The 23,573-nt window shown below is 40.5% G+C and overlaps 1 protein-coding gene across 2 annotated transcripts in view; it reads right to left on the bottom strand.

The window, feature by feature from the left end:
- The window catches only part of RNF145 (ring finger protein 145), a 46,940-nt gene that overhangs the window by 11,580 nt on the left and 11,787 nt on the right, over positions 1 to 23,573 (bottom strand). For both annotated transcript variants that reach the window (XM_064671899.1, XM_064671900.1), the window contains exons 3-5: positions 15,168 to 15,276; positions 6,012 to 6,103; positions 981 to 1,216 (exon numbers count right to left, since the gene is read on the bottom strand). In XM_064671899.1, the coding sequence (XP_064527969.1) occupies positions 981 to 1,216; positions 6,012 to 6,103; positions 15,168 to 15,276 (437 nt within the window). The remainder of the gene's footprint in view (positions 1 to 980; positions 1,217 to 6,011; positions 6,104 to 15,167; positions 15,277 to 23,573) is intronic.

Genomic DNA, 23,573 nt, shown 5'->3' with positions numbered 1-23,573 from the left:
ATACAAAATAAATAACCAGACATCAATGATCAACATGACAGGCTGAGACCTTGGCACACCAGGCACCGACTGCTGCCAAGTTTTTGTTTGCACATGACAGATATGACAGCAAACAAGAGCTTTAAAGAAGGCTTTGAAAGAGCTTAACAAGTTAGTTTTCAGATTACTCCTGGACCGAAGAGCAGAAGGAAAAAAAAAAGTGTCTTGGTTTGAAAAAAATCCAGCCGGTGGTGAGAGCTGAAACAGTGAGTCAGTCAAAAGTCAAGCAAGCATCAATCTTTTTATGTTGAAATATATATAAGGATGTATAAACCTATATACTTTATATAAAAAAACATGACGTGTGATGTTTCTGTAGTACTGAGAAAGTAAATTTTCAACTAAGCATGTATCAGATGTCAAAGCATTAACAAAATGGACACATGTCAGATCAGTCTTCTCTGTTTCTGCCACTTTTTGCTCAAGGTCTCAGCAATGCTGCTGTTCTAAAGAAAATACCTTTCAAATCACTGTGCAAGTTACAAATCACTAAGTCAGTGATTATTAAAGAGTCAAAATCACCTTCAGTGTTACTCCCTATTTAACACTTCTATAATTACAAACACTTTTCATACAGAAGGCATTTCTTGAAATGAACAGTGAATGCACAGGGATTTCCTTGCTCATTTAATGAGGCTTTAAATGTATTCCATTCTGGCACGATCTTATCTTTTAGCCTGGATTTGGGAAGGAATAATCAATGTCCAAGCAAAGTGGACATGCTCAGCTGGCCAGCAGCGTAAATCAGGCTAATACAAAGCTATCATAAAATTACAGAAAGAAGATGCCACAGATCAGAGCACATTCAGATTGCTAAGAAAGCATGAGTTAGCACATACACACACACAGGTGCACAGAAGACAGCCAAAGTACTACTTTATTTCTTCCTGCAAAAAAGGCTCAGGAAAAGGAAAATAAAATTGTTACATTCACCATCTTACCTGGACAAGCTCTCTGTATGCAGATTTCGCCAAGTTATAGGGCACCAGAAGATTTGATGCCAGAAAGTAGAGAACTTCCAAACCAGTGAAAATCATGGCGAACTTGTTGATGATGACGATGGTTTCCAGCGGGACGAGGCAGAGCCGTGCCAGGAGAGGGAGCATGTGGGCAGAGAACAGCCAGATCTGCTTGGTTTTCATGACGCAGGAGCAGAGTGTACACACCACCAGCTGCCCTGGAAACGCGACACAGCATTTCAGAATCAAGCTGATTATCCCCTTCAGGAAAAAGCGTATTTTAATACTTTATCTTTCCAGAACACAGTTATCAACATCCAGCATATTTCGACAGCTGTAACTAGGACATCTCTGTTATGAAACCAGGCTCTTCCGTGTCTTTTGCTGGGTCACTAAAGTTACCCTTTTCAAACTGTGCACAGGGCAAGCTTTCACTTCACAGATTAGTGAGCTGTAAACCCTAAACACATGCAGAATCAGATTAATACGAAGTCCCAGAAATAAGTCACATAGAGGACAAACCAAAAGTCATCTCACTTTTTCTTTACCATCCCCACCTCAGCTGAAATCTCATTGTTATCTGTATACACATCAGCTTTCCTGAAGCCCAGCTACACTATTTCATCCCAATCCACACAAAAAAAGCAATCAAAGGTCCCCAATGGCTTTTAGAACAACAATATTTATACTGTCAAGAGGAATTACTGGCCAAGAATAGCAACAGGAGAACAGCCAGGTCAGCAGCTGAGACTTCAATAACTTCATAACGCCCCGAGACAGTTGCTCAAAATTATCACTGAAGCTTGCAAGTGAGAGATAATTAACAACTAAATTCTCTTGAATAATTGGCGGGGACACAAGCACATCTCCCCCCTACGCCCAGAGATTTGGAGGGTGGTATTTCTAGGGTAGACCACTCCATTATAGCTGCTCCTATCAGAGTCACTGGAAGTTGTACCCTTGATCCCAGAGGAAACAGCATGGGGCAAAAGGCACATTGCCTGTATAAGAACAATTCTCACTCATCATTTTGCAGTAAGGAAAAATACTACCGCATATTATTTGAAAACAGACCCTTGTTCACCATCTATGTCAGCTTATATCCAAAAGCCACAATATGTGGTACTAAACCCAAGTGCTTATGCCCTGTTTTGGAACAATCTCCACTAATGTTTGCATTTCACAACTCTTCCTGAAACCAGGAGCTAGGCTTAGCAAAACAGAGGAACCAAATCAAGGCTAGTAACACCTCTAGGTCAGCGTGAACTCCATGTGCTCACAATAAGCTCACTGACCTTGTAAGCCCTTCTGGAGGGGCAGGGGAGGGAAGCTGCGAGAGGAGAAACAGCAGTACCAGGGTTTTGCTTTCATTCTGCCAAGCTTCCCTACCTGGGGAAAGTCTTCTGCTTTCAAAATAACTGCAACTGAGCTGAAAGACATCTCTAATCTCTACTGCTTAAGCATACAAAGTTCTCCCTCCTTCACACTGTCCTCTTTCAAGTTTAATTCCTACTGTCAATTTGCTAGATGTATTTTTGAATTAGCAGATGTCTTTTCAGAACAAGCACCGCTGCTCTCAGCAAGACACTATCAGCATACTGGGTCTTATAAGCCTCAGAGAAAGTTACTCTACTCATCTTTTTCAACATTCAGCAGACTCCAGCTCTGAAGCATTCTCCCTCTGCTTTGTTGTTCTCTGCCCACACACACGTTGCTACAACCCTATTTAAGACACCACCAGCACACTGCTGTGCTGTAATATTCAGGAGCCTGGCAGGCAGCTTGTGAGGATTTCTGCGACTCGCGGTAACTAAGGCAACCCAGCTTCACACACAAAGGGACACAAACACCAGCATCCAATATGTTCTTCAGGATTTACTCAGTGTCGTCATCTGAAATAAAGCACTGCGACAGCATCACATTAAACAATCCAGTGCTTTTTGGGATGACTCTGGAGCTCTCCAATCACAAATTAGAACCTCTCAGTCCAGTCTTATCTCAGTAAACAGCTAAACCTGCTTTCCTCCAGCAGCCACGTGCCAAGAAAGCTGTTGTCCCTGCTCAACTCTGACCCTCCCACCTTTTTAATTTAAACACCAATCAAAAGTTGTTTGTCATGGGAAGAGAGCTGTACACACTAGAAAAGGAAGTATATGGAGCACTTCCTCTAGAGGTCCCAACCTCCCTCCTGAAGTGTGCACCTTGTCAATTCTCAACCTCTTTAGGAAGGGAGTGAATGTCTCCAATAGAACTTTGAGTGATGGGACTTCCCATTTTAAACTGAGGCAGCAGCACCTTCATTCAGGACAGCCAATCTGTATCTGCAGTAAATCATACTTTATCTCCAGGTGGGGCTGCACAGCATCAGTCACCAACATCACACCATCACACAGCAGGATCAGCCAGAGAAATTTGTTTCTACCTCATATCAAATCATAGATTTTAACACTCTAGCTAAGACTATCAAATCCAGGTGACTTGAAATGCTGTGGACTGAAAACTGCCAGACACAGCTAATGAACCCAAGAACTGGAATCCCCCTGCAGGACACCAACCATGTTTCTCTGCTAGGGAATGAGGCAATAAGGAAGAAATCCATTGTGTGAACTTCCTGTCCACTCTCTTCCCTTCCCAAAACCTCCACAAATACATCAAACATTGCTGACACATAGCCAGAGCCTCCCAGCTTATAAGCTAATGGAAAATGTACAGCAAGAAAGCTGATGTGGCACAGCCACTGTACAAGCCACTTGGAGTAGAGAAATGTCTTTATTTCATTCACGATTTTTGAAAGCTGATGTTAAACTCCCCGGCTACACAACTGACTGTAACTCAAAAGCAGGGCATCCTAAAGTTAATATATAATCCCATTACTGTGCACTAAAAAAAGTAAGTCTTTATGGCAGCATCACTTCCAAAACCACACAGCAGCTTTGTAACATTCACAGCTGAAGTGTTTCCAAAGTGGTACGCACATCCAAGGGGCCATCTCCAAAGGCATTTATTTCTTCCACCCAGCACTTAGGAATGCATTATTAACCCTTCTCAACAGTCATCAGGCTGAATTAGATGCAGGGGAAGAAATGACTGTGAGATCCCATTCAAAATGTACTAATGAATTAAAGCATTAGTAAAGATGAAATTTGTGAACCAAGTGGCACACTGTACATCACCCCCTCAATTCTGACCAGAACTTTTAGGAACCAGTGCTGTACCAGTAGCACCACTATTCCCTCATACATCCAACTTCAGTGTCCTTGTCAACAGTGCTGCAGCACAACACTCCGGCAGAACATGGGAGGAAAAGATGGAGCAAAGCACTTGTATATTCATTTTGGTGTGACAATGACACCGCTGAGCGCCGTGCATTCCTGAGACTCCACTGAATACACACCTTGGAGAGAACTGATCTGAGAAAATATTTCCTATTTATATAAAACACTGCCAAGCCTCATAGCTCACTTTCACAGGTCTTCCCCAAAGATGACCTCTTGCCATCAAGACCAAAACTGCACTTTCAAGTTGGCTTTAAAAGAACAGGGGAAATTAAGAATGGGGATATTAAATATGTTAACATACACACACTTGCTAGTACAGTCAAGCACCTACTTCTGAAACATCATTACAATAAAGAGACACTTTAGTCTGACACCCACTACAACCCAAAACTATACTGGATAAAACCAGTATTATCTTTTCCTCCCTTATTTTGACTCTTGGTTTAGTTTCTGTCTAAGTGTTACTGATGACACAATGCCTCCTGAATCTCCTCCTGCCCAGGCCTGCCTGCAGCTTTGTGAAGCTCTCTGAGGGATTCTGCTTTACCATGGGACCCTGCATTACACCTGAGAGAGATTCAAAGGACTGATTACAAACATTTTCTCACAGAAACATGCTAAAAGCTTTAGTTGTACTTTGGTGTCATTTGAGGAGACAGCAAAATATACACAAGAGAGAAGAAACTATAACTAAATAACATTTCCTTGAAAATTACCAATGTTATTTCTATTAAAAGTACTAAAAGCAAAGACAAATGCCACATTTGGAAGTAAGGATGCAGGCAAACATGAGATGTGTACATTCTGGCAGACCTAACATACTGTTGGGTAGTAAACCCATTTCTAGCTGCCAGTAGCAGCTGCAAGTAAACAGAAAGCAGCTGAGTTTTGCCAACAGTACATGGTTGACTAAATCTGTCAATAATCTGATGAAAACCATAGATCTTACTGAAAGGAATTAAGGAAGATTTTTCTTCCAAGCTTGTCTCAGGCTTAATTTTATAATATACATGGGGTGTGTGTATTCCAGTATCCTCTCAGAAGAACATATGGTTTGGTGTAACAACCTTAACGCTGCATTTATTCTCTTCCAGTCAAAGTTCAAAGGCCAGGAAAACAGTCTAGGAAGTCCAGTTCTTCAGGATTTGAGATTTTTAGGTAGAGAAGTCATCTCGGCCATTAATCAAACACAATTTAAATGTACTTTTGACTTCTTATTCCTTAACTCTTTAATTAGAAATATCCTGGAGACTGTAAAAAAACCAGTAGCCTGTAGTCCCCTGCACACACCCACAGATATATTTCTCATGTTTTGTAAGAGACCCATAATGTTCATCTCTAAACCCAATAAAGAATTAATACATGTACAACGCTTGAATTGACAAAATCACCACAAATGCATGTTATTGTTGAAATTTCTATAGTACTTTCACATAAATATTACTATAGACAAGCCAGTTGTCCTGAATCCAAACTTATCTGACGGTAACAATCTCAATCCGACAATAACACAGCAGCAGAGCATGACAAACACACCTGGAAAATATTTCAGAGCTGCATAGAAAAGGCCAGGCAGGATACAGGTATCCTCCCATGCCTTTTGCATATTAATAAGAATCACAACTACTAAAAGTAATAAAAGAGAATTGAAACCAAGAGGTAAAACATGCACAGGTTTCAATGAAAAGAATTAGGCAGAGCTCTCTCCTGCATCTCAAATATTTAAAGCACTTACCTACTAAAGCAGTCATGAAACGGTTCATAGAGAGAGGCTCCAAGTACATTGGTCCCTCATATCCTGATTCCAATTCACTTCTCACATAATCCCTAAAAAGATAAAGGCACAAACTATTATGATCAAACTGATCAGACAAGAAGCAATTTATTCATTCCACACATATGTAACTTCAATGTATGTCACAGCCAATTAACTAAATTACAAAAAGCAATATTAACATTACTGTTACAGCAGCTTCACTGATGGAAGGATCTAACTGAAGCATGACTTCAGCGAGAGCAGAATTATCTGTAATTAGACTCACTGGCAGAGCTGTAAAAATCCTTTGGGACATCCAAGCTGTTCTTCAGACCGTGGCCTCAAACTGCTTATTGACAAAGCCTCTTAAGCACCATTCCATTTTTAAGTATCCTTATTAAGTGTTTTTCTTCCTAACAATAATTGCTTTTTCTACCAGCAACGTGTGGAAGAGAAAATTTGGGGGCTTGACAGAGAGGTCTTTCAATTTAATGCTCCTAATATTTTGCACCTAACAAGTTCTCTGCATTGAAGTAAAAAACAGGTATGAAGGAAAAGTGACAGTCATGGACTAGAGTCAGGAACAGAGTTGCTATGCAATCGTTTTATCCAACATGATTTAAAAGTGTAGTTCTATCCTGGGAAGCTTGGGGGACCTACTGGATACCCTCGAACTGACACCTAATAAGAGTCTGAAAATCTGAAAGGGCATTTGTAATTTCCCCCGAAGAGGGTGGGCTGGGAGAGTGGGCTCTGGCAACCAAAGTAAAAGGTAAGAATTGAGGAGATTGGGTATTTTCCTGCTGTTGGTGATTATCCATTGGCTCTGTCTTCAAGGTTAACACACGTAACAGCAACAGAACTCAGATACAAAACTCACACTCAGAGCAAGCATTTTGCACTTTCAGATGATCCTGGAACAGCACAGCAGGAACTCTCCAGTGGCTCCTTAATACCCTGCCATGGGACAGCAGACAGTATTCCCGACCTTTCGCATCCAACTCTCCAGCCCATTTTTATTCCTTGCCCTGTGACCCTTCCTGCTCCACTCCAGGACAACTGCCAATTCCACCCGTGTTAGGGCACCACCACCTCGGGCATCAGCAGCACAACTAAGCCTGTGCTTGTACCTGGCTCATCCTGTCCAGCCATTTGTGTCTACCTGCATCACATCCTGGGAATGCCAGACAGACACACTTGATCTGACCCCACATGGAGCTAAGGGAGTCTGCTTGCTCGAGGGGCAATTCTTTTATTACACGTTTATTTATATCAGTAAAGCAAGCCACACTTGCTGGGAACAGCTACAGACAAAACACAGCAAACAGGATCAGAAACCACAGCCAATACAAGCATTGCTCTTTTTATTTTAGTGCAGAAATAGATGCAACTCAGTGGTGGTGAAAGCATTTTTTTGCTCCCCAGAAATGTGGAAACATACCCCCCTCGTAGTATTAACTTGCTACCCTCCAAGATAAGGTATTCGCATTTTCACTTGCAAAAAAAAATCTCAGGAATTCAAGACATAAATCTCAAAGTACTAAAACAAACACTTCAAAGCCTGTTCTTCATAGCTGACAACGCTGCCTACTCACGGCAGCTTTTCAAGCGTCATAGTATCCGTGAGGTATGTTGAAATGGGTTCTTCAGACTGCAACCTACAATTAAACACACAAGGACTGAAAGGCACCTAAGACAACTATTCTAGACAGAAAATTCCCCCTTGTTATCAAGCTATAGCTGAACACAAATGCTTTTTTCCCACCTTCCAAAAGGTGGATTGCATTCCAATAAGGATATAATCTTTGGGACAAAGATTTTTCTATTTCTTTACATCAAATGAACCAGCAGAAAGCACTTTCTCAAAGCATCAACACAAACAAGATAATCCATCAGAGTTACAAAGAGAGAAAAAAGTAACAGCACTTGCAACATGCTGAAGATTGCTCTTTGTATTAGCAGTATCATGCTCCATCCTCAAATTTAGGGTGAAAACACTAGCTATTTCTAAGCTGCTAGAAGGAAAGCAGTGAAGACATCAAGTTTCTTCTATATCTGTTAGAAAGCAGGTTACAAAATCATCCAGGATACTAAGTGCAGCAAGATGACCTTACACAACTTGGCTAAGAAACACAAACAAAGCTACACTTATGGTTGCTTCTTGAACACCAGAACGTGTCTGGAGATGACCCACATTTCTTCGAGCTACATTTCTTGCTGTTGTCTGGTTCAGTCATCTGCACTGAGGTCTGCACTCGGCTGAATTCTCTAAGTAACTCTCAATTATAATTGAGTTTTAGGCCCACCAGCTTGGAGAAGCAATGTTTTAAGATCTCCTAAATTTTTTAAACAGTATTTGTAGATGATGTCTGAATGAGGGAAGTCAAAGCAATGATTCTCTTATTACCCGGACAAGCACAAGGATCTTTTGGCACAGATACCAATCAGAAGATGCCTCGAACAGCTGCAGTGCCATACAAGATGATGAAAAAAACAAGTGCCTGCACTCAATTTTGATCAATTAAAGCTGTATTAATCTGCAGCTTTTACATTTGAGGATTGTTCACTTTACTGCAGCAATGTAAGAAAACAAGAATGCTAAAATCATTATTTACCAGTTAATGAAATGACTGAAACTACATTATTATTTCAGAAAATTTGGATTTAAGAATAAAGCTTCGATCAGACTGCCTGTTGTTCATTTTATGAATGCATTCCCAGTCTCATTTAATCCAACTACTGGCCTGTTAACAGGTATTGAAGGCCAGCCATGACTAATCTTACTCTAAAAAGGTGAAGAGATACAGTACTTCACACATGATCATTTTTGTTACTGAAAGTGCAGAAAGGTCTTCTGTTACTAAAAATATGCTTTGTAATTGACTGACATAAGGCACAGTGGTTATCTGACCTAATTGACTCATATCGCTGACATTTACTTTGGCTGATTAATCTCCACTGTCAACAAACACACTCTCACAGTTTTCTAATGTCTACAGACAACCTTAAAATTGTGTATTTTAAGTTTATCCATAAGAAGCAATTCAGTCTCTTGCTCCCCACCTTCTTCCCATTTTAAGTTCTGCGAGGTTCAACACTTGGAATACAATCATAACAAAACCATAAAACATGAAATAAGACAACGATGTAGACTCCATTTTTTAGCATTAACAGTGTGTTTAACTGCATCACCTCCAATCTCCATAACTGCATAATTTATTTTCCCAAGCTTTTTAGCTGGAAATGGGTAAAAGAAATGTGATTTTTTTAAGCAAGACATTTGTGCAACTACATATAAAATAAAACCAGCATCCACCTTGTCAGGAGTGGCAGGACTGTGGTAAATTCATTTACTTGGCTGAATTCTTTCAACTGTATTCTTTTGGATGAGCAGTTTTGCTCAGCATGAGTTAGCTAAAGTTGTTGGAGTCTTAGGCCACAAGCTGCAAACTCCCACCTACAAAAGTCAAACTTATCTTGAATTTCTGCTCACTTACACGAAGGGACGCCCTGAGACCACTGGGAACTGGAAGATAAGGAAGCCACAACTACCAGCAGAACCTGCAACCCAGCCAGATAAAAGCAGCTAACACCCACCTGGAGACAGAGTCCTACAGGGAACAAAAAGACCCAAACCAAAACCCACCACTGGGTCAAGAGGTGTGTGCAAAGCACATGAAGAATGTGTGAAGAAGGGGTGGATAGATTGTAAGGGTACAAAGGCCCAGGGATTTGTGTGTTCTGGGTCCCTGGCTGGAGGCACCCAGCTCAAGCTGTTCCTATTGCTGTGTCACTGAATTATTAAACTAATTTTTCTGGAATTGGAGACTCTGCTGTGGGAAACCTGGGGCAAAGAAATTTGGTGACCTAGATGGGACTTTAGGCCACCACCTTCACATCCTCTCATCTCCAAATATCCAACTGCTGGCATCGGGTGAGTTCACCTGGGACCTCTGGAGCAGGAGGCATTGAAGGGTAAGTGTTAAAATTCCTTAAGCAGATTTGGAGAAAGTACTGCAGGGGGTTTGAGACCCCTGCTGTTGGAGCTCACTTATGGGTGTGCTGCCTGATCAGCAGAAGGCTGCACATAGAAAGGGGGTTTAAGTTCCACATTTGAAGGGGGCTCAAGTCCCTCTTAGCACTGGGAAATATAATCCTTTAGATAAAAACTGTTGGCCAAGTCTGAGACTAAGACAGGATTCAGCTGCACCTACACTCCTCTCTGAGAAGGAGTTCAGAAAGCAAGGAGATTCTTTCTGAACCTCGTGACTCAACAGGAAGGTCTCCCTAAAAGTATTTTTTATTGTTTTTTCTTTCTTCTTTCTCAGCACAGAAAAGGGGATGCCCTTGGCTGAAGTACAGCAAAACTGGGAAAAGATTTATGGTACAGCTCAATTATCTGAAAGGCACACACTGGCCTTGTGCCAGGAGGAATGGCCATATATTACTAGGACAGCTGGTGGGGGCCCCAGGAAATTTGGCCACTACATGGAACTTTCAATCAATTAAGATTCACTTATTTACGACAACGCTTAGAGGATAAAAGCCCTGGACAAATGCATTACTGATTTAGGGAAAGAAAATTAGATACACCACTCTCATGTCAAACGAGTGGTGAGTAACCATCCAGCTAATGAATGATGGCACTAGGAAGAACTGATACTCTGAAGAGATGAAGTGGGACAGCTCCCTACTCTTGGTGCTGTTAACCCAGATGACCACAGCTGCATGGCTAAGTATAAAATCAATGTATGACCCAGTGTGGTATAAAGTTAACAATATTAAATGGGAGGAAATTTGTGTAGATTTTTATGGGCTGGGTGACCAAACCTCTATAAAACCCCATGAAGGAGCTCTCGTTTTTTGTTGTGAATCAGACACAGCTCATGATCCAGCTTTAACAGAGAAACCCAGCAAGACCAAAGTTCATTGCCCCAGTGCTACTAACTGCTGCTTAATGTTCAATTCCAGCTGTTGTGTGTAGTTGGACACCAGATTTCAAGCAAACAGAATATATGTTAATGTGACCAGTGAAAAATAATTAACTTGATACCAAACACTGTCTCACTGCCCAACACAACATCCTTAGCTACATCTCCACCTGATCCCACAAATTTCTGAAATCAGCACTGGCTCTTAATTGCATCCAAGCACAACTGCAGACACAATCTACAGTAGCCAAAACTGTAAGAGAAGGGGAATGGGGTATCTCTCCTATTGAAATTTAAAAAAGAAAATCTGGGAAAATGCAACTGATTTGGAAAGAGAATTCCAATTGTGGTGGTATCCAGCCAATTTCCCATATAACTGCAGCAGTAATTAGGCCACAGCTTTTGTCTCAACAATATGCAACACATCCATATTATACCACACACCCAATCCCTGCACTAGGATTGAATCACAATAGAACTGCACTCTATCCACTAGAACAGAGAATATGGGCCCAACAAAACAGTATCAAATGGCAGACTGTCAGTGTTGATGCGTGTGTTGTAGGAGAACAACAGGGAGTTATTTGTGAAAGCGAAACCATCAAAGCCCAAGACATTTGTTTTGACACGGAACAAAATGTCTGTCACTTGAAATACAGTTTGAAGAAACCCCTGAAACTGTACTTGTATATGTTGGAAAAGGATTTGCTCGTGTAAGAACTCTGCAGTCTTATGTTTGTAAATAACAGCACTTCAGGGACAAATAATCACTCAATTATTTCCAACTCTAATAACACAGTAGGATGCAATTTTAATTATTCAGCTCCTATTATTTCCTATCAATGGTTACAGTGCAATTATACATAAGCTGAAGATTTATTACTTGCCCCCATTGGAATGAATCCTTCATTGGTGAGGAAGCTCCTAAGCACAATGACCTGTATCAACTATTAGAAAGTGTATGAAACAATGGACAAAAAACTCTAATCACCATTCACTGTGATGCAGAAGAGATGCATCATGTCATGAAAAGAGGGAAGAAGAAGGGAGAACACCAATGCTGGGAAACTCTCTTTGGGCAGTCACCAACAGCAACAGGAATCTATAATCAGATGTTCCATCTAGTAGTGACCTGGTTTGCTCTGATTATAATGTGCCTGTTGCTTGTAACAACATATGTGAGACTAAGGGTCATAGTTAAAGGTCCTGAAAGACTTCACAAGTTCCTTTTGACATTTTAGCAGGAATGCTTAATAAAAGCAATGGGAGGACTGTTGTAAATTAGGATTAGTCGGCTGAATTCTTTCAACTGTATTCTTTTGGATGAGCAGTTTTGCTCAGCATGAGTTAGCTAAAGTTGTTGGAGTCTTAGGCCACAAGCTGCAAACTCCCACCTACAAAAGTCAAACTTATCTTGAATTTCTGCTCACTTACACGAAGGGACGCCCTGAGACCACTGGGAACTGGAAGATAAGGAAGCCACAACTACCAGCAGAACCTGCAACCCAGCCAGATAAAAGCAGCTAACACCCACCTGGAGACAGAGTCCTACAGGGAACAAAAAGATCCAAACCAAAACCCACCACTGGGTCAAGAGGTGTGTGCAAAGCACATGAAGAATGTGTGAAGAAGGGGTGGATAGATTGTAAGGGTACAAAGGCCCAGGGATTTGTGTGTTCTGGGTCCCTGGCTGGAGGCACCCAGCTCAAGCTGTTCCTATTGCTGTGTCACTGAATTATTAAGCTAATTTTTCCTGGAATTGGAGACTCTGCTGTGGGAAACCTGGGGCAAAGAAATTTCTCTAACAAGGATTTTGGTTTTTTAAAGCTGACATCTCTTTCTTCCATAAACAGATGGTATGTTATTTCCACCCAAATTGCCAGGTTAACATGCTACATACAAACCTAGCATCATCTCTGATGCTCCAAGTATTCACAAACACTAGCTAATCCACCTTTACACATCAAGGTAATTCTCAGTTCTGCAGGCAAGGAAACAAACATTTAAGAAATGAAGTCACTTGTCAAGGTCACGTAGACCTGGAAGTCTGAAGTTAGAGTTTAACTATAAAATTCAGATGATCTTATTCCCAGATTTGCAGATGAACTGCAAGCTATTTCTGGGGTGGAAAAAAAGCACTGAGAATTCTTTCAACAGCTCAGAATTTCCAGGACACTGCAGAGTCACAAGTGCCAGCTGATTCTGGTCTTGTTCTATAATTTGCACTAACCAAACTGGCCTCAGTATGAGACCTCTTCATCGGTCTTAAATAGCATCCCAACTGGTAGTGCATGCAAGCAAGTCCCTGCAAGTTTTCAGCTCTAAGCAGAACTGCCAACAAAAAACATGAAGGAACAGTTTGCACATGTAACTACTGCATGTTTGTTATGATCAGGCTGCTAAATAGAAACACCAGTTGGAATTGGATAGTTTTGGCAATAAAAGGAAGGGCTCCACCAACAGATTTGTCTGTTACATTTTACTATTTTCAATACGAAAACTAACGGGATTCAAAAATTCTTTTGTCTTTTGTAAAGCTATTGCAAGCAAGTGCCATTCCCCACATATGATTCTCTGATTATACAAAGGCTGCTGCAGAGAATCCCTGGCACTGTGCTTCCTCCCAAACCAAATCAGTCTGATGTCTAGGGAACGGGTAAGCTCACTCAAAAGTGTTAGCAACTACCTTTGCTTTGCAAAATACCACGGGAATACTGCTGGACTATTAATTAAATATATTTTTTGTGCCAGTTGATGCAAGATTTAATTAAAGTCTTTATTAACTCACTCCGGAAGCATCAAATAGAGAAAGCTTACTATGAACACACCGAACAGTCCAAGCAATAGTTATCAAACATGTTACAATGATGCCTGTGAAGTCCTAAACCTCACAAAGCAACAGAGGTGAGAATTCCTATTACATAGAAACACAAACAAAAAGGATATTAAAAGCAAACACAGTGCTATCTATCCCTTCAAGTATCAGCCAAATGCATATCATTTCCCTTTCTTATAAAACATTTAAAGATCCAGAGTGGCATATAATATACCTCTCTAGCTGTAAATATTCTGGACCAAAGCCCTGTGTCTGACGGGCATTTGTTACTAGCTTCATTTTTATTTCAACACAAGTTCTCAAATAATGTTTAGTTTGCTTTTTCTAATAAGTAAGTCTTCAACCCTATAAGAAACAGCCACAAACTCCATCTATAATAACTCAGGACTCCCCTGAGGATGATAAAAATCCCTCTTTCCTTCCTACTGAGGCAATAAGAGGCCATAATTCCTCTCTTGGACACTCATCGTTTCAGGAAATCATTAACTGTAACTCTGACAGCCACAACGGTGACAAGTCAAGTTGCCACAAAACCTTCATTAACAGTCCCCTGAACTGCAACATACGAAGCAAGAGACATTCCAACAAATGCTTTGGAACAATAATTTTGATGTAGAAATAACAAAACTATCACTTCCCTTAAATCAATTGAAAGCACATTTTTAAATGTTTCCCGTTGGCAGGCACCAAACTAAGTCAGGCTCAAGACTATATTTTCAAAACTTCCCCGATAAAGCCTTTAATGTGATGGCACTTGCTTTGGTTCCAATTAGACATCGTGACAGTTTACATTGGCTTTCAAGAGATCTAGCTGTGGCCAAAGAAAGATGGTTCACTTTGTCTGGTTTGATGCAGAGTTCACCAGCCTCTCACTCTGCATTTTAGATCCCAAACACCTGTCTGTTAAAATATATTGCACAAAGACAAATTTAAGAATAAATCCCACTACTACTCCGCTTTTACCATCTTCCAGATCCCTATTTGCTCTCCAGGTGCCAGGGAACTACAAGTAACATCCTGTCTGCTTAGTAAAACTCCCCAGTGCTGAAAGCATGTTAGCTGAGCCATTGAGAAACTCAGATTATTGCATCAGAGGTCACATTTAGTCTTGTGGTAAGTGCTTTCTTTCCTCAGATTAGTGGACATTATACTCAAAATTCCTGGTGTATTTTCAATGACTTAAAAGAACTACTTGACTGCATATTTAGTTCCACGAACTTTTCCAACACAAAGAACAACAAGATATATTTAGGCATTGGACATAGAAAAACGGCCTCCACAAAACCATTTATAGAAGATACTAACAAAATAACAGTTAATTTTCTAATTCCCAAACCAAGCTAACAAAATGAATCCATTTATTCTTACCTGGAAATTTGGTGCCCAGCATAAAGCAGCAGTGCAGTCAAAAAGTACAGGTAAAGCTGAACCAGGTGTTGCCTTGGTAAAGTTAGCAGCACAACACTTAAGATGTAACCTGCAACAAAAAGCAGACATTGATATTTCAAAAAATACTATCTAACCCCAATTTTCCTAAAATATGAACTACTTTGAAGTCCACTTCCTAACTGGATGGTACATGTCCACACTCTTTCCCAGACAGGCTGCAGGTCAAAACCCCAGCACATGGTGCCTTTACTAATCTTTATTTCCGAGCTCTCCATCACAATGCAGTGCCCTCATGCTGCGTCTGAAGGTCAGCTCAAGTGCCTGGCACTGAAATCCATTTAGGAAAACAACCCAGCAACAGCCAAGAACTCCCCTGAAGCTAAGAACAGAATGCTACAGAAGAACTCACCCTGACCCTTACAGCTACACTAGTCATGTTACATTTACAGTTTCATCCATCTGTGCAGCAACATGAGGCACAGTCTTTTTTCCTGAATTAATTTATACCTTGAGCTTTTTAAATAATGCAACTCTGGATTAAGCACTCATGAGCAGTGACATAACCAGCTACTATAAAGCAGCTTGGGAACACAGCATGTTCGAATATTTGAAAAAGATACTATGTCAGAGTCAGTATTTATGCAGAAGTACTTGAAGGCTGCTTAGTACCTGCCATGTTCAATAAGCCACCTCTGTAAAATTCTACCAACAGTTTGGTCTTCAAAAAAGTATCTCGCAAGATGCTCCTAGAAAAGGCATCAGGCCCACAGGATGCCAAGAAGAGATCAATTCAGATAAGACAGATGACAGGAGTGACGATAAGACAGACAAAGCCTATTTACTTACCTTTTTTAAATACCAATATATAATTTATGTACTTAACATTAAAGATAATTTTTCGAGTACCTTCATGAAGTGGATATGACAAGTTGCACATTTGTCTGAGGATGTGCCTTTTCAAAAGCTGAAATAATTGAGTTTCTTTTATTACAATGAATTATCATACAAGTCACTAGTTTCTGTACAGTATCACTTTGACCAGAGGGCTGGAGCACCACTCCTCTGGAGACAGGCTGAGACAGCTGGGGCTGTTCAGCCTGGAGAACAGAAGGCTCTGGGAAGCCCTCACTGTAGCCTTTCAGCATTTAAAGGGGGATTATAAGAAAGATGGGGACAGACTTTATAACAGTACCAGTAGTGATAAGACCAGGAGTATTGGTTCTAAACTAAAAAAGGGTCGATTTAGATGAGATACAAGAAAGAACTTGAGTGTGGTGAAACACTGGAACAAGTTGACCAGAAAGGTTGTGGACGTCCCACGCCTAGAAATATTCAAGATCAAGCTAGAGGGGTTCTGAGCAAGCTGATCAGCTGCAGATGTCCCTGTACTCATTGCAAGGGTGTTGGACCTTTAAAGGTCCCTCCCAACCCAAACCATTCTATGGTTGTATAATTTTTATTTTAAGCTTTTTTAAGGGGGCTTGAAATACAGCACTACAGGTTTCCTTCTAGCAACTGTTTTATACAGAGCAGATGTTCTACATCATCCATTCTCTTAGCAAACACCTGTATTTTATGGAATTCCCGTTCTTTGTTCAGCACTTTTCATCTACCAAATACACAAATGACAAGAGCAGGAACTCCTCAGCAGTCTCCATGAAGACATTTAACAAGCCTGCACCACACCACAGCCTCATGAGCTGGATCCAGCACCTCTCACACCATCCCCTGACATTCTTCCACCTCATCTCTGCTGCATTCACCCCCTTCCCTTGATTCCTTACTGAGGGACAATTCTCCCTGCGAAACAACCCACAGCCATTTATCATTCCAGCACGTGAGTCAAATCTCTCTAAACCTTTCCTTCTCACTGTAGCCCATGACTCACCTTCAGGTGAAGAACTAAGTGGAGTTTATTATGCAGTCTTTTATTCTTCAATTATTCTATAAATAGTCTTAGAACACCTGTTTACTGTATCTGTATTTAAGCTCTGCCATTTTCTTTACCTTATTCTATCACATGAAAGTCTGCTTCTTGGCCACATGATGATGTATCTGAGTGATGGCAGGATCATTTCTGTAAGACATTTTAGAGGGCAGCAACTGCACTCTAACACAGACAAGTTAGATGAAAGGATTTTAGAGGTCACTGAAGTTCATTCTTCTCTACATGATCACAACTTTAACCAAAATAGTTAGGATCCTTCAGGATAGAGTGAAGGAGTAAAAAAAAAAAAAAAAAAAAAAAAAGATAAAGTCTAAATACAAATCAGAAGATGAGAAGACGACAGTCACTGTGCCTTCTAACCAGCTTCCAGACAGCACAGATGCTCATAACACTGTGCAGGGAAGCAGCACAAGACAACCAAGGTTACTGCAGAAGCCTGAGCAATGAACTCCACCATTCACAAGTTTGGGCCAGAATTTAAATGTTCCCTTTGAAGCAGCCATTTGGTCTAATTGTTAGATTTTGAAGAGGGGGAGAGCAATAGACATTTGCAGTAGTCCCCATTCACTCTTATTTACAATTCCCCCCTGTGACTTGATAAGAGGGAGATTTCAACACACTTCATACTGCAATATTTGCATTTTTACTGCAGAGGCCCTATTCCCAAAGTGGTACCAACCTCATTTTTATCGACAACGCCTCTGCCAAAAAAAAAGGCAAATAATTCATTACCAAACCATCTCATTGCAGAAGAAAAGGAAGACAAGCTCAAATTCAGTAATATTCTATTCCCTTTGTTCTCACCCAGACAAATGATGTAATTAGTGTATGGCGTAAACAAGATTCCACTTCAAAAAAAAAAAAGGACCAGGAAATGAAATTTCTCACAGCAGCTTTCTCATCCACCTCCTCTGTCAGAAGAAATCCTGATGCTGAGAACGCATATCCCTTTGGAGAGAGTCCCCCCACACAAGGATTTACAGATTGAGAAACAGTCATTTTGCTGGGCAGCCTTTAGACATGGGTTAAAAGTAACTAAAGCTCACTTCCATCCAAAGCTTTCTGAGCTCTGTGTCTGCAGTGAGCACTCTGCTCCCTCGATTTAGGCTGTGCTATTTTTGCCCTTGGGACTTGGTGTATTGTCTCTTTTAACTCACCGAGTACATCTCTGCTTCAGGGTAAGCAGCAAGCTCAGAGAAGCACAGTTCCTGCCTCAGTAAAGAAATGGGTTTAACACATGTTAAAAAAAGAAAAAAGACAAGACAGAATAATCTCTTTCCTGAATACAGTCATAGTGCCCTGGTGCCAGGGCACCAAGAAAGAGACTTACACCTTTAGGCTTCCAGCTCTAAGGAGCACTACAGAAGACATACTCAGCCAACCTTAAAAATACACAGATCTCCCACTCAGTTCCTATTCAGAAGCACGAGGAAACAGAGAACTTCTACTGCCTCTTGTGAAAGATGGTGCAGATTTAGGCCCTACCAGAGAAAATAAACTGTGAAAATAACACTAAGCAGAAAAGCAAAGTTAAACCTTGCTGGACAAGAATGCATGCATTAACTGGCTCACAACCTCATTTACGACTTGTTGATTCAGCTCAATGAAAACCTCTGGCTGTGCAATGTTCATTGTTACTGTGAGCAGCAGCTCACACATTGCCTTTCAGCAATCTCCCTCCATTTGTGCACTACCAAGGTGTCTCCCAGCTTCTCTCACCTAAATTACCTCTTTGCCGACTCAGGAGTCTGAGGTTTATTGACTGCACACAGCAGAGGCTTCTGGAGCATGATCAAAGTCGCAACTCATCCTCTTTATTAAACACTTTAGTGCTCATTTGCATGATTACAGATCCCTTGCGTCCACTTCACATGATTACTCAAAAGTTTCCTGCACATTTAGTCTAAAAATGAGAACTTTGCACATCAAAGAGTTTATAACATTTCTTAATAAAACCACACCAACTCTTGCAGTGCCAGAAAGTAAGAGCTCAATTAATTGGATTCTACTGGAAAAGAATTTGGGGGGCCCTAACTTCCCACTTGCTCATATCCTGTGAGGATAAAGGGTCCATCTTATCATGACTTGCACAGTCATGCTGCTGTGAAGCAGCAAATCCTGAGCCACGGACAGCACCACAACATCCATCTCTCCTGGCTCAACACAGGATCAGTGCACTGCTGAGTTAGTCACTCCATTTCAGCCAAATCCTTCACTGTCCCCGTTTCAGTTTATTCAGATTGGCCACAACATGAAAGTACCACGACACACTTCTGAAAGTGTGGAGCTGGCAGAAGTATTATAACAACAGCCGGCACCTTTATTTTCAGTGTGTCTAATTCTCAGGGTAATCAATCACCAAACTGGTTACACTACAATTTACACAGAGATTTAATAAACTGTCAATGTCCACATCATCTGTCTCAAGAGTGGACGATGTTTAAAAGATACATTTTAGACCTTGGGGTAGTTAAATACATGATGCACAAGTTACCAGGAAGATTCTGTGGCCCCTTCCCTGGAGACCCAAGCTCAGGCCTGAAGGAACCCCAACAGCCACTTATTTTTAAATCACATAAAATGGGAGACAAAAAGCTCTTGTACATCCTCAATTTGTATTAATCATCATTTGAAGGGTAACTCAGACTGGGGTCTTCTGAATTGACTGGGACAGCTGTGCTGTCCTTCTGAGAGGGAGAGTCGTTCATCTGCTCTGTTACAAAAGGCAACGTCCTACGGACCCTCTGCCACCACACAGAGACACCCCCCCTGCATCAGAGGTCACTCCAACACTTGGCTCATGCAAAATCTGCCCCTCAAGTCAACCCAGAAGCCAAGCCATTGAGAGAGCATGACACAAAACCTCCTTGGGCTTGAGCAGCCACCAAAGCACCAGAAGTGCCACCAGCAAGGGCAGCTTTCACCCAGCCTGTGTCACTACTGCTACCTGAGTGCCTGTTCCAGGCAGCCACACGTGTTGCAGGCTTTATGACGTGTTGCATTTTTGGGGAGCGATGTTTTCGCTTGACAGTGCCAAGGCACACCTCTTCCTCACCCTCCCACTCAGCCAAAGCTCCTGAACAAATGTTATTCACTGCAATAAGTGCTCTACTTGAAACTAATGTGGCAAATACTTTGCCCTTCAGGAAATGATGGAAAATTAGTTCTAAACTGAGAAAGCACACAAGGAAATTAGTATTTATTCAGTCATGGCACAGTACAACTGTAAACAGAGATCAGAAATCCTGTTATCAACATCTGCACATCTCAGTGAAAATAATGCCAACAAAACAATTTACTCATTACAGGGGTACTGCCAAAAACAGCTGTTTCTTGAATTTTTAAATGCATAACAGATTGGGCACTCTAAGTATAAATAATCCAAGAACTGAGTTCCTTACAGAGATTTGCAGTATTGTCTGACCAAGTAAAATAGACTTTTGGTTCTAGTTCTGCCATATGATTCAGAGGCTGTTTCTATAAGACAACATAGCTAATGATTAGAGCTCTGGGACTAACGGCAAGCATGGAGATCTTCCAGAGAAGTGGAAAAGAACACAGAAGTGGAACCATAAAAATATAAAAAGCCACAATGTATTCTAAATCACTAGGACAAACTGCCATGCTGTCATGAGGCTGGTACTCAGAGCCAAAAAATTTAAGCATCTCCTTTCGAGAAGACTGCTAGTGGCTTCCTTTTATTTTAAATAAGAAGTGATGTGGGTTGCCAAAAAGAAATACCAGCTTTATATAGAAAAGTTACCTGAAAGTATACACATGCTGAGAAAACTGCTTAGGAAAAGCCTACAGCACTAAGGGAACAGTACAGGAATTGGCAGCCTCGAGCTGGAAAACGAAAAAAGGATGTGTTGGATTTTGAGCACAGCACACTCTGCCTCCTTCTGTGTCCACCAACTGCAGCATGAACTGCATCTTATCCAAAAAGAAAATGAGAGGACATAAGTAATTATTTTAAGAAATGAAGACCAAGTCCACGTCATAAAATTGCATTTGGTTAAAAATAGCTACAGTTTAAAATAAAATAGTAACACTCAGAAAATAGTTCTACCACCCATTTATCTAAATGGTGTTGGCAGGAGAGAGACAGAAGACATGGGACAGCAAACCCAGAAATGCTGAACCTGAGCAGCACCTCATCTTTGTATGCATTAACTGCATTTACACATTTACTCATATCCTCCTCTCACGTTTTAGGAAATTTGTTTCTGTAATGAACCAGCTTCTTTCTTCTCACACTGAAGCTTCACTTGGCACCTCTTACTGTGTTTGTACCAAGGTACCATATCTTTCCTCTTAGAAGGGAACACAAGAAAGCAATGCAAACAAAAGATCTTCTACTTAAAGCACAAGAGTTTAAAGAACAGCGAGCAGACCAAAGTGTGCAGTCAGCAAACACCCAAGGCAGGAAGTTCAGGAGGTTTCTCCTCCCTCAAGCCCCTTGGTAAAGGCAGCATTCAGAACAAGGAGCTCACACCTAGCAAGTGATGTGACCAACAGATTAAGGTATTAACCACACAGTTCAAGAAACTGATTACAAACAGGGTTGTGACAGATGACACACCTTCCACCTATTCCAAATATTTAAATAGTTTCCTTACCTTTTTTTTCCCTGAGAGTTTTTTTTTTTGCCACGACAAATACAGTTTGGGATAGAAAACTGCTCTATTTTTACTCTTAAGTAAGAAAAACCCTGTATTTAGTGCAGTTCTGTGTCCCTAGCATGACAGTGACATAAATTCCAAGTCTGACTAATTACAGGTTAAGCTCATGACTCTTCTTTTTCCATCCAGCTCAGAGTATTTACCAGTTAGCACAAACAGTATCGCTTTGCCCTTCACAGGAGGAAATTATGTGGTTTCAACTGTTTCCACTTTCTTCATCAAAGGAATAAAAAAAGAAGTATCTGTTTTCTCAGAGCTACTCTACAGCACAGAAGAAAACACAGAAGCAATAAGTGTCAGTCTACCCTTCATAGAGGTTTGAGACAAAAGCCATTTTTGTTAGCACAGACATTTCATGAACAACAGGCTACTTTAAATTTATACAAAATTATTTCAACAAAATCTTAGTGAAACCACATTATACCTAAAACAGTTGTGGTCAAAAAAATTGGTTTGCTTTTTAAGCTTCTTTCGCCCCAATCCATGTATGAGGTAACAGACAGAATATTAACTGTCAGAATTATATCTGGTTATACCACCCAACTGCACACTTTATCACACTCTACTCCTCAGCCTGTCTGGATGGGTTACCAAAACAACTAAATAGGATGACTTGGAGTACTTGGGAGAGAGTCCTGGGACTGTAGTGTCATTGACCAGACACTCCTGAACACTCCAGGAAGAACTACAGAATGCTCACAGATAATATTTGAAAATAAGGCAAATAATTCAGGTTTTTTTCAATAGTCTTAGAAGAAAAGAGAAAAATATATGTGCATGTACATATTTTATTGTATTTAAACAGGCCAGGTTATAGAACCAAACCTTCCATGACACTCCTTTCAGAGGGCAAAAGAATTTTTCCTATTTTAAATATAATTTCTGATTGTATAGCACTCGTATGTGCACGTAAATTTTGGCTGCAATCCCATTTTAACCAATTCTTGCCTGTTTTTACAGATAGTCAGTAGAAATAGCAAACTAAAAGCAATTTCATTCAAAGCATCTCTAGTAATTTTAAATTAAGTTTTCAATATATCATCTGGCAAGTCTTCCGTAAGATGTACCAAAACTATTTCCAGAACTGGGTTTGATCAACCAGGTTTTAAGCTTGAGGCAACCCTGTGACCAACAAGTACAAATTTCCATGTACGTAGAACAAAAATTTTTCTGCCAGAGACATTCCAAAATTGTTTAAATAAGTTTGATATGTCTGTTTAAACAGACTTAAACCTAGGAAAGTTTTCACAAGTGAAAAACAATTTTAATGGTAATTCTATAAGGTAATTCATATGCAGGAAAACAGTATTATAAAATAAAACAACAGAACACAAACTTTATACACCAGTGCACACTGAAGACTAATGCAGGCCTTTCACACCTGCCTAAACAGTAACCACAGTGCCATCTGACAAAGTTCATAAACAAAATTACTTTGCAATTAATCTTACATTCACCAATTCTAACCAGAACTTTATCTCTTCTGTTTGCATTGCTTTGCTTTATGCATCTTTAGTTACATTTCATGCAGCTGAACTTGCTGTTGAGCAGTTATCAGGACTGAATATCTTCCTCCACTAAAGCAGATAAGGGCTGTTTCATGGAAAGATATGAAAGGGAAAAGTTGTTTCAAAGAACAAATTGCATCCTACAGGCTTTTATTATACTCCCAGTAGTGTTAACTGGAATGTGAATAACACTGTAAAATACATCACTTCATTTAATGCATTAAAACGGAAAAGATACTCCTGTAAC

This window comes from Pseudopipra pipra, chromosome 15, assembly GCF_036250125.1.
Source record: "Pseudopipra pipra isolate bDixPip1 chromosome 15, bDixPip1.hap1, whole genome shotgun sequence".
In the NCBI taxonomy this organism is placed as follows: domain Eukaryota; kingdom Metazoa; phylum Chordata; class Aves; order Passeriformes; family Pipridae; genus Pseudopipra; species Pseudopipra pipra.
This window is presented reverse-complemented; position numbering and strand designations above follow the sequence as displayed.